The sequence below is a fragment of the Anarhichas minor genome, unplaced genomic scaffold (genome assembly GCF_050575085.1).
Source record: "Anarhichas minor isolate MPS153535 unplaced genomic scaffold, ASM5057508v1 ptg000081l, whole genome shotgun sequence".
NCBI classification, from domain to species: Eukaryota; Metazoa; Chordata; class Actinopteri; order Perciformes; family Anarhichadidae; genus Anarhichas; species Anarhichas minor.
This window is the reverse complement of record NW_027466527.1, coordinates 689,589-702,155: the sequence shown is the minus strand read 5'-3', so window position 1 is coordinate 702,155 and position 12,567 is coordinate 689,589. Positions and strand designations below refer to the sequence as shown.

General features: G+C 44.8%; 1 protein-coding gene across 2 annotated transcripts in view; it reads left to right on the top strand.

The window, feature by feature from the left end:
• Positions 1-12,567, top strand: part of shroom2a (shroom family member 2a) — a 38,294-nt gene that overhangs the window by 16,212 nt on the left and 9,515 nt on the right. For both annotated transcript variants that reach the window (XM_076081510.1, XM_076081509.1), the window contains exons 4-5: positions 8,829-8,951; positions 9,458-11,891. In XM_076081510.1, the coding sequence (XP_075937625.1) occupies positions 8,829-8,951; positions 9,458-11,891 (2,557 nt within the window). The remainder of the gene's footprint in view (positions 1-8,828; positions 8,952-9,457; positions 11,892-12,567) is intronic.

Genomic DNA, 12,567 nt, shown 5'->3' with positions numbered 1-12,567 from the left:
CAGATAGGTGTGGCTATCTGTGGGAAACAGACACAAAACTCCCGCGTGTCGACAGAGGGAATGTCCACACTAAACTTTCACCATCTCATTGAAAACATCTGCACATCAAAAACAACAGTTCAAATTGTAGGTTTTCTGGCAAAATGAGTTAAAAGCGTGCCAACACTAACTGCTGCTTCCAGTCTAACTCTGTAATGATCCCACTTTGTTTCTTCATGCGTTCTGTTGTTGTGCTTTAATAACCGTTGAATCCAAAAGTTGTAATTTGGTTAAATGTGGAGAATTTGAGGTTGAATTCTTTTTACTATTCTGTCACTAAACTGCACATGGACAGAGCCTGTGTTGAGCTAAAGTTTGGATGTCTTGGATACTCCAGCGGGGAAAGCCGAAGCCAAACTCTTTTTCCACGAGGCGTTCACATTATTTTGTCTACCTCTCTAGTTTAGGACCCCCTGCTGTGGTCTGCCCTCCTCCCTGGTTCCCTTGAGGCCTTGGCAGTACGTTGAGCTGTGACATCAGAGTGAATCATTAAACTTTAACAACGTGAAGCTTGAAGTTTGTGCGTGGCGTTTGGTTTCCCCCTCCTGGTTACAGAGGAACCACAGTCACTGAACACGCTTCAATGTTTATCATTGGAGGACGGCGGCTTCTCTCTCCTCAATAGTTCACTGATAAAAACACGATCTACGCGTCTGAGGATTTAACAAAGAAGAACCGTTTGTTTTTATGAACTTTAGAAATGTTAAAAATCTACATGTGAGTAAATATTTATCAGTCAATTCAAATAGTTTATATTCAACCTTTGTTTCTTTATAACACATTTAATACTTGACTTGTTTCTTTACAGGGTTTGTATGAAGGTGATAAAGTAGTTTATGAGATATGAGTTTATAATTAATTTCAATCCCTCCTCTCTATAGTGGAGGTTGATTTAAATCCACAATATTTATTTTTTCATTTCAACGAGTCAGTAAACCATCAAAAATACTAAATGTTGTACTTTTACTTTGTTTTCGTAATTTAAATAAAAGATTGTATTTTTATGGTTTAAAACTAATCTCTTCATTATTATATTTAATGCTGTATAATAATGTTCTTAGAGCTCGTGTTAGAAGTTAAACATCTCATAATTCATCTCTAATATCTATTTTATATTAACGTGAAAACATCTCCTTCAAACTACTGGATTCATTGTAGTTTATCACCAAAAACTACATTTTACAGATGACATGTGAACACATCATGATAACGGTATAATGTACCTTCAGCCAGTACTCATGTTCACTGAGCAGAGCCTGAAGGCATCATAGTGTAACTGAAGTGAACCTCCTGTTGGTTAGCCGTTAGCGGTGCTGCTAACGTAGCTCTCCTCCTGTTGCTTTAAACACTGATTGGTTGTTTGGTCTGCGCCGAATATGGTCACAATCGTGTGTGTGTGTGTGTGGTAAGGCTCATCCATACCATAATAACTCTACTTTAGGAGCGACAGAAGTCAGGCTGGCGGTTCCACGGTTTTACACTCACGTTCACAAGCGTGTACAGAACTACGGTGGCCTTCAGGTGACATAACATGGAAGTCTCTCTCCAGAGTCTGCGTTTGGTTTGTCCATTCTGGGCTTCTGTAGAAACATGGAGGGGCAACATGGCAGACTCCGCCTCCTGCTCCTATTGTAGATATGAAGGACTCATTCTAAGCTAATGAAAACACAACGATTCCAAGTTTCTGGTGATTCTACACTAATAAAAACATGAATATTATATTTCTTATCTAACAGAGACTCCCGGACAAGCTGCACACTGGCCCTTTAAATGTGAAGCTCTTTGACTTTATTAATGTGCTCAAAAACTTTCACTTGTTGCTGCATCAAGAACCTTACAACAACGTGCACAGAGGTTTGGTGCTCAATCCAATTACACCTGAGGAGAGTTTATTGGCCCGTGTGTGTGTGTGTGTGGGGGGGGGGGGGGGGTGTTTCTACATTTACTGCTCTTTGTTTTTCTTAATAAGTCCTTGTAGCATGTCTGGAATGCTGTGTGCTGAATTATTGTCGTAAGCAGATTTCTTAAAATTGTTAAAGTCTCAGCTGAGGAAATCCTAGTTTAGAGATTTACTGGTTTTAATCTTATTTGCACCCCCCTCGGTTTTCTTTTTGGTTTGCTCCGTTCATGAGGTGAGACACTGAAGTATATATCAGCAGTTAGACGAGAAGACAATATTTAATATTTTCTATATTTATTTATATTAAATAGAGTCTAATGAAAGAAAGAATACACAAATAAATACACATACATGTTATTTATCATGATGTGAATCTGGGGAAAAATCCTTGTTGGACGTCGGTGTTTGATTTCTGCGTTTCCATCATTGGGGAAACAGCGATACTTTATCTATTGGACAACAAGATAAAATACTTTTGTCTTCACAAACCAGCACTGAGGAACGTTTATGGGGAAGATCGCCCTGAGGGAGCAACAGTCAGAGCATGCATGACATTACATAAACATGTAATCCTTTCTCATACAACATGTTATGTGCATGTTTGATCTGCTACGATATAATAAATGACACTTTTATAGAGTGACGGTTGGTTGATCATTGCAGTTCACAGTTTGTCATGATGAGGGACTTCAGCTAATCTTGTCTTTAACACCTGTTCTAACAGGTGAAGGGAGGCTAAACTGCTGAGTCAGGGTTCTACTGCAGTAGATGAGTTCATAGAGACAGACAGGAGAACCAGCACGAGAGCAAAGTGATGTTCTGCTGTGGAGGTATGTTACACTCCTAACAGACTGTCTCTCAGTTTAAGGTTAAAATTCCCCCAAAACGACCTGCATTGTGACAATAGACGGTGTTTGAGACGTGCAGGACTTTGTCATAGAGATGTTGTCCAGACCGTCAGACTGAAGGTGTCCAGGTGTTTCTGACTCCGGGTCAGTGCAGACAGCCGGTGACTTGACAGCCGGAATGCCACCGAGCTCAGGAATGTGCTGGTCATTACACGCCGCTCACGGTTCACCTCTCTCACCCGAAATACATGACTGGGTTGATTGTAGGGTCTGCTTGAAGGGGTTCTTTGTCAGGAACCCAGCGCTCACCTGTTGGGTGTAACAACCTCAGCATTTCTCTGCTTCATACTGTCCCAAAATCTCACACTTTGCTCAAATCAAAACCAGATATCGTTAACGATCCATTTGCTAAAAACAAGAAGCGTTCGCTGTCGCAATGAGAGCCCAGTTTGGACTGCATGCTTGATCGCGTCCCTCACAATAGATCTCTGTGAGTTTTATTGCCTCCTTACCAGCTCTCTGACCTGTCACCAGACCCCTCGCTGCTCTGCCACATCACGTTAATAATGTTTACCACTCAAGTACCAGAGTTCTCCTCCATTTCCGTCATTTAGGGTGGTCGTTATCTGAACTATAATCTGTACAGCTGTAACATCTGGACAGTTCATATTGGCAGAAGAACAGACGTAGTAGTTCAGTTTACTCACGACCTGCAAATTAGAGCATTTTATTGCTTGTTGGATAATTTGATTCAAACTGCACAGCAGTTGGTGCTCTTTGTTTGGGGAATTATTTCATATACAGAACCAGATGCTCACTAATAGTTACGTTATATTGTTATGTGATAGAAATCCAAAAGTCTTTTTTATAATGGAAGTCGATGGAGAATCTCACCGGCAACTTCCCTCAACTTTATCAACACAAAGTATAATTCAAAAAAGGATGTTTGAAAGGAAAAGAGATTATTGTCTTCAGTTATTATTCTCTCGTATAGAAGAGTTAATTTCTTGACTCACTTTATTAGTTTTCAGAATTATCTCACCGTCATAGACTGTATGAAAGAAGTGACGTCACTCATTGGTTTGTGGACGTTTTGAAGCTTTGACTTCAGCGATTTGGCCGTCGCCATCTTGTTTTTTTGCAACCAGTGAACAGGAAGTGACCATATATGGACTGAGGAGTGACGTAGAGACGCCGTATACGTCTCTGGTAGAGACCTGTCAATCACTGTGTAGCCCCGCCCTAAAGCATCCCCTGCTTTATGGTCTGTGTGACTCTAAATGGACCATAATGTACTAAATGAACATCATGCTGTATTGAAGAAGACTTGAAACTAGAGATTGAGACCATAAACTCATGTTTACAATGTTTACTGAGGTTATAAATCAATGAATGAACACATGAATTGTGTCATTAGGTAAAATACTAATATTATAAATTCATCTAAACTAAAATGTCAAAATAGTTTCAGTCCAAATGCTAACGTGGCTAATGTTAGCCCAGTGAGCATGAGGTTTATTATTAGCACCACCGAGGAGCTTTTGTTTGTTTGTTTGTCTGCAGGATTAAAGAAAAACTAGTCCCCTGACTTTCATAAAACTTGGTGTAACTTTGGCAAACATTAAACATTAAACATTAGCTTTAACCATCATACACATCCATGCAGATTGTCTTCATTATAACAGCAGTATTTCATGTTAAAATATGTTGCTGTTGCGTAGTGGTTGTTGCTTTAGAGGAATGTTGGTGTGCGTTCTCCTCTCGTTGTGTATTAATTAGTTCTACATTCATTGAACAGAAGCCGGCAGGATGAGCACAACAAACTGGGCCTCAGTAAGTAGCGTTAAGTTATAGTTTCCACGTGTTACTGACGTCCGTACTCGGCCAGTTGCTCGTTGCCTAAAAAGGCAATTCAGGAAAAAACACTCGCACCCCCCCAGAGAGCAACCTGTTGCCATAGCGATGGTAGAAATGCACCGCACAAGAGGGGAGACGACAAGACAAGAGTCCGGCATTTCATCCCCTCCATTAGCATATTAGCCCCTTCAGAGCCAATGAGACGAGGGGACTGGCTGTGACAATAGACCCCCGTAATCCTGAAGGAAATCTCCCCTCAGTTCAAACTAAATCTGCCCAGAGAACTTCAGTTCTTCCAGTCATGTCCGATGTGTGCTGAGTCTGGTGTAGACCGGCGGAGGTGGATCAGTGTGGACCAGGACCTCCTGCATGTCTCTTTATTTTGGCTCGTCTGTGGAATGTGGTTCCTGAGCGGCACACACGGCGACAACAACCGGCCTCACTCCCAACCTGAGCTCCAGGGCGATCTAAACACATCTCTTCTTTGTGTCCATTTTTAACTCCTTCATCCAGATGTTTGGTGAGTCAAACATGAACATTATACGACGTTTACAGTCACTTTCTTTAATGTGTTGAAACTCAGTTTGAAGTCATTGCTGCTGATTGTTTTAACATCTCGTTCTCTGTCGGTGGATATCTGAGGGGACACATTGAGGCCCTTCTTGGTGTTTTGACCCTAATACTCTGTTTTTGTTGTTGTCTTATCATTCATGATGAGGTCACACATCATTTAGGTTAAGCCACGATCAGACTTAGCATTTCAAAAAACAAAATGCAAATTAATCTTTGAGGAACGGACTTAAAGGTAAAAACCAAAACTCATCCGTGAATACTCTCCTTAAGTATTATTAATGTACGAGTTACTTAGTTTAACAGGCTGTTTCTGTGCGTGCATGTTAGCGGTTTATTGTTGTACGTGGACCGGTTGGTACCGGATACATCTGAAGTGAAATGGGGCTCTAAACCCCCCCCCCCCCCCCGCCCCCATTCCAGCCTGCTGCTTCCCTCTCGGGGCATATCTGTTGTGGCCCAGCTGTAGCCCTGACGATAGGCCTAATAAAACCAGCCTCATTTGCATACCAATAGCAGGCGCCATGTGTGGCGAGCTCCTCGTGCCCCACAAACACGGGACGGGGAAGACCGGCCGGGCTCCATGTTGGCTTTTTCTCTTTGTCCTCTGAAATAGGCCTGGATGTGTTTTAATCCACGATTAAGTGTAAGAAGTGATCGAGTTTAACCAAACCTCCATTTATTAGAGTGAGTGTAGGGTGCAGATAGAACCGCTTGTGTTCCACGTCGTACTTTCAGGTTTCCATCTGAAGGAAGCGGCTCTTTGGACGTCTTGTCATCAAATCATTGAGGGCCTTTAGGCTGAAGGGTCACGACCTCATGACCTCACGGCTTTGTGGGGTCGTGACCAATGAGAACGTCGGTAGCAAAGCTTTGTCTAAACTCCTAGAGACCAGTACGACGCCAAAGTTCCTCCTCAGTAAAAACTAGTAACCGAAGGTCCAGAGAACCGACTGAGACTGAAAGTAAGAGCTGCTGAAGTGGAGATTTATCATCAGAGTCTGAGAACAAACTCATTGAGAGGAAACGTCCTTTAAAGAGACGTTTAGTTACATTACAGACATTTAGAGACTCTACAGGTGAATACATGAACTCACAGATATCACCATGAAGCTTCACCACTTCATCACTCACAGTAAGAGGAGTATTTATTGTATTAAAAGTTTTATGAAATGTTGTGTTTAAATATGCAAATGAGGCGTTATGTAATGGTGACTTTTGTGAATTTAGGAGAAATCTACAGACGTAAACAGACAAAGTAGTAAAATAAATGTTTTATTTCCTCTAGTCTGACAGAAGACGAGTTGTGGAGGAAAAATAGATCAAAATCTCTAAATTATCCGTAGATTGTTCCATTCATTAGTTGCAGAAAATGTAAATCTCTTTCTACCAATTCACATCTGATTTAAGGAACAACAAAATACAAAAAGTCTTCACTAAAGTATTTACAGTGTGTTTTCAAACAGTGTCAAAGAGAAAACACCACCTGATATAAACTAAAACACAGACCTTCATTTAGTTTGTTGGCCCTTTTTTTAAATTATATATATATATATATATATATTACTTGTGCATATTTAACCCTCCCCCTTTGTTAACGGTATAAACGTCACAGAAGGTGAACTAAAGGACCACCGGAGCCCTCTTCTCTTGTTCCTGTTGAATGATATCGGGGCGTCTGGGAGGCAGACGCCAGCTTGGATGGAGGGCTGATGTGGCTGATCTGATTGAGTGAGAGATTCTCTGCTCTGTTAAGCCCCCCCGCTGCCCCCCCGCTGGGACCATATGGTGAAGTCTGAGCTCGACCAGCTCACCTCAGCGACGTCCGGTTTAACGAGCCTAACGAGAGACGAGTGAAAAAAGTCTGTGTTTTGTGTTGGAGGTCCGTCGTCAAACGTGGTCGATCTCACACTGAGAACTGTGACGCCATGCGTTAGTGTGACCAGCAGGCGGCGCTATAACACCACGCATCAGTCAACATGAACACTGATGCTGATTACTGTCCTGTGAATAACAACACTGACATAATTCAGAGGAATCTCAGGACATTTAGAGAACCTTTGTCCTTTTTTTAGACGCAGACTTCCCCAACAAACCGTTTTCTGCAGTGCTGCTTTGATTCATCTTTTATTTTGAGGGTTTGTCTCGTTGAGAGCTCCGTAAGCAGTCAGAGCTGCACACAAACAGCAGCAACACACAGTGTCAACAGCATAAAAGCAGCGTAACATTAAAATAATCTGATAAAACATTTTCACCATAAACTCTTTCAGGTTTACTGTGTTTGGAAGCTTAAGAGGAGACACTAAATATAACATCAGCATAAACGTACTTACATTAAACAAGTACAGTTTGTCTTGCACATTTACTGAAATGTTATGTTTAAATATGCAAATGAGGCATTATCTAATGGTAACTTTTGGTGAATTTTGGAGAAAGTAGTAAAATAAATGTTTTATTTCCTTTAGGCTGAAAGAAGACGTGTTTTATCCGTGGGAAAAATAGACCAAAATCTTTAAATAGTCTGTAGATCGTTCATCAGTAGGTGAAGATAACGTGAATCTCTCTCGATTCAGATCTGATTTGAGGAACAACAAAACGTAAAAAGTCCTTCAAGCAGAGATCGTAACGTCCATAATGTGATGGACCATAATGTCAGATGGTCTTTGTCCTGTCAGTTGTCTCTGAGCTCTTTGTGTGTGTGTGTGTGTGTGTGTGTGTGTGTGTGTGTGTGTGTGTGTGTGTGTGTGTGTGTGTGTGTGTGTGTGTGTGTGTGTGTGTGTGTGTGTGTGTGTGTGTGTGTGTGTGTGTGTGTGTGTGTGTGTGTGTGTGTGTGTGTGTGTGTGTGTGTGTGTTCCTCCCCCTGCTGCCCAGGAATATGAAAATGGTGGATATAGTAGCTCAGAAAATGCCCTCTGAGAATGACGTGCATGTGGCAAGAAGCTTTCTCACGAAGATTTTGCGAAGTTCCATGAGGTACGGTTCTGTGGCTTCATCGTAACCAGTAGTAGTACCCCCCCCACATTCCTCCGGTCATAATCTCATCCTCATTCCTCTCATAGCGACTCTCCCTCTCCCGTGCTGTGTTGCTCTTTGGATCCTCCTGTGGTTCATTGTCATTAGATGGAAGATGTTCATCCCATTTGTGCAGCATGCAACACACACCTGTCTGTCCGTGACGTGCGCACACATGCTTTTGTGTCCGTGTGCTGACTGAAGAAATTGAACTGAGGTGCATGTCTGTGCTGATATTCTCTGTTCATGTTTTCTTGACATGCAATTCAGAAAGAATCGCTTCAAAGGGTACGTTTTAATGTGCAGAACTGACAACCGTGCAAAGGTTTTGATGGGTTTCCATCTGTAAATCAAATCAAAAGTGCTGCAAAAAAGTTCTTGCTCAGCATACAGTAGATGCAGTGATGTGGAGTATCGAACCACGACAATGCACAAATCTTCTTTCTTTATATTTGAATACAATTTTTCCACAACATGCAGTAAAACTAGTACATTATTTAACCAGTTGAGCTGATAGCGGTTCCTCTCAGTTGCACAGTAAGCACACACTGTGTTCCACCAGGTTCAGGTCTCTAATCCTGATTTCTCCGCCCTCTCTGCAGGAGGAATGAACCCATAAGCAGGCCTCACTCCTGGCACGCCACCAAGTTCAACGAGAGCCAATCAGAGGCCGCCAAAACGCAGTCTCCGCCCACGCAAGTCCGGCACGCCAGATATGATGCAAGGTAACTCGGGGGATCTTGAAGTTTGCCTCTTTGAGTCTCTGAGTTTAGATTAAAAGTATATAATTCAACTTAAAGGGGTTTTACTACAGACACTTTATATCTTCTGTTGAACTCTTGTGTCTGCTGAAAACTAAAGTCTTTTTCAACATTTTCCACAGAAATCGGCTTTTACCAATAAAATAAATCTAAAAGTTTTGGGCATTTGCCCAGTAACAGTGAATAAAGATTCTATCTTTATTTTTTTTTTTTACCTGTTTTCATCCTGGAAACATCCTTCAAACACATATCCTAGACCCTTCTGTCTGCTTCTCAATGAGATCGCTTTCCAAAGATTTCCAGGTCCCTAAAAATGTTTACCAAATGGAGGGGGGGGGGCCTGTGATCTATTGTGTATCAATTTAAGGATCCTTGATGAACAGCAATGTGTCGGTAAATGTCTATTTTTGCAGTATTTTGCAGGTTTTGTTGTGTTGTATTTTCACACTCTCCTTCGCTTTAACCTGCAGCTCGTCTTCCACTGATCTGTCCTCTGGCTGGGAGCAAACAGACCTGCGCAGAGTGTCCAACCAGTTCAGCTCTCTCGGCAGCATGGACAGTCTAGAACATGTCTCGCACCCGTACCCCGCCGGTCAGCTGTCGCCCGCCAAGTCCAATAACAGCATGGAGCATCTCGGAGGAGGCAAACGAGACTCGGCCTACAGCTCCTTCTCCACCAGCTCCGGCACTCCAGACTACACCCTCTCGAAGAGCAACGCCGCCTCCACGGAGAACATGCTCTATAAGGTCGGTCAGTGGGACGCGGGGGGAAAGCACAACAATGCCAGAAACAGCCAGAGCGTGATTGAGGGAGTCAAACAGGACGATAGGGTGGCATACTTCCAGATGCCGGGAGTTAACTCGGGCTGCGCCGGCCCACAGACCGATGACTCGGTCGGCTCGCGCCATTCCACTTCAAGCAGAATCAGCTTAGGACCTGTTTGGCACGTCCCCGAAACGAAAAAGAAGACGACTTCCCCGTCTCCTCCGCCTCCGCCTCCACCCGCACGCAGTGACAGTTTTGCTGCGACGAAGGTGCACGAAAGGGGGCTCGTCGTAGCTCACCCCGAAGGACCGGACTCACACAAGACCTCCACTGAAAACCGCCGCAGCCAGAACCCGACCCTGAAAAATGACAGCGACGTTTCACACGCTTCGTCTGATAAATCGAACCAGTTCGAGTCAAACAAGCAGCAATCCCTGTCCAGCAGTGACGTTCGGCAAGGCCAGCCCTACCATCAGAGGCACCATAGTGACAAAAGCACTTTTTGTAAAACTCAGCCCCGAACTATGTCCGTGCCAAAGCCACAGAACGTAGGGGGCTACTACTGTAGCATGCAGGAGCTGCCGACCAACGGTTCCGCACAACACTTTGGTCAGAACCACAGAAGGAACTTGAGCAACTCCATGTCCACCACAGCCGCCGACCAAAACACCGACAGCAGCCGACATAGCCGGTACTACTGCGTCACAACGGTTCAGGCCGCGCAGCACAACCCGCCGTCTGGAAAATCGGAGGACAGGAAGAGCGTCACCGGCTCAGACCTGGCACAGGCCGGAAATGAGCGCAACTCTCTCAGTCCACAGACGGTCGCCAAAGTGAAGTATCATCTGCCCCAACAGCAGCAACACTCCTCTCTCGGTAAAGACAGCAACGGGTACAGCAAGCACCAAGTTACGACTGTGATAGAAACCTCTGTACCCAAATCCAGCCCTGACGACAGGGGAAGCCAGAGAGCACACAACGCAGAGGCCCAGTTCACGAGTCACGCTTCCAGCAGGCAGCCCGAACAGCGGAGGTCTCTGCCGCCGCTGCAACATCACCAAGACGTCAGACATCACAGCCAAGCGAGCAACAAGATCTGCCCCCAGGCGACGCCCATGCTTCACTTTCTGTCCATGGACGACGCCGCCGCCGCAGGCCAAAACGAGACGACAAGAGGCCCGAACTCCGAGGAGTCCCTCGACAGCAAGATGGCGAGACGCAGCGACCGCTTTGCCACCACGTTGAGGAACGAGATTCAGATGAGAAGAGCCAAGCTGCAGAAAAGTGTGAGTGCAGCTGCCCTTCCTGGTACCGAGGGAGAGACTGAGGACCATCGGGATGTCTGGAAGTCCACTGAAAGCACCACCCCGACCTCTGCAGATGGCTCCTTCACCAGCTCCTACAAGGATAATCTGAAGGAAGCACAAGCAAGGGTGCTGAAGGCCACGTCTTTCAGGAGGAAAGACCTGGAGCCCGTGCTGCTGGAGCACCCTGCGGCCGAGGCCTTGCCCAACTACCCGTCCTCAGCGCTGGCCCGGAAAGATGTCGCCCCTCTGCCGACCGTCTCAGAGACTGTAATGAGTAAGTCGGGGCACGCCGTCGGTCAGGTGACTCGCATTGGTGGCCGTAAGCGTTTTCCCGCGGAGAAGAAGGTGCGGTCTTTCTCTGAACCGGGCAAAATCCACGAAGTCGGGGTGAAGGAAGATCTCCCTCGCCATGAGAGCTCCTCACTAGACCAACAGAGGCTCCGTAAAGAAAGCGTGAAACCAGCTTTCCCCAATCACATCCCCCCTCGGAGCGGTACGGAGAACCCCGCAGAGACCAGGACCCGAGGTCTCGCCTCCGCCGGTGAAACAGAGGACACGATGAAAGGCATCAGGAGCAGAGAGTACACTGAAGAGGTCCAGGAAGGTCCTCGCTCTGCACACAAGCAGGTCGTCCTAGACCAGCAAAGACTGGGCACCTTCGCTGAGTATGAGGCCAGGTGGAATGTACAGAAACCCCCTCCGGAAACAAGAGCCTCCGGACGGTACCGGTCAGCTGACAACATCCTGGATCCAGGACCGGAGGAGAGAACCAAAACCACCTGTTTCCACGAGAGATCCCGATCGTCTCCTTCAGCGGACATCTATGGAAAGGTGAGAGTTTACGCTTCAAAATGACTTTTTATTGGAGTAATCACAATGAAAGGCCTCGTGGTTTGGGAGGGTTTAATTAAAGATATGAAGAAAATGCTATTGAGTTGCATTGTGGGAAATGTAGTATCCAGTGTTTTTGAGGGCTTAGCTGGAGACAAAAGCCAGGATATCTTGGCCCCTGATGCTTCAATTTTGACTGTTTTTATTTATTTATTATTCCCAAATACAAAACTAAATTGCTTGAATATCCCTTTAAAGGGACAGTTCACCCCAAAATCAAAGAAATACATATGTATCCTCTTACCTTTAATGTTATTCATCAGTCTACATTGTTTTAGTGTGAGTTGTTGGAGATAGTCTGTAGAGAACCGAATTACACCCACCAACTGCATCACAGTGCAGAAGGAAGCTTGCATCTTCCGTGAAGGCGCGATGGTGTAAACATTGATGTCGTCTTCCTCGGCTGAGCTGTAACGTTAGCTAGCTCAATGATGCTACGTGAGCTAGCAGTGTCGAGTAGAGACGCACGCTTCCACAAAGTCTGAGTGTTAACGCTCTCAAAACGACTTGAACAAACTCTTTTATTGGAGTAAACAAAAGGAGAGGCCTCGTGGTTCTAACTTGGTTTTAGTCACTTAAACGCCGCAACTGTTTGAAGCCTTCGAGGCGGCTTTTA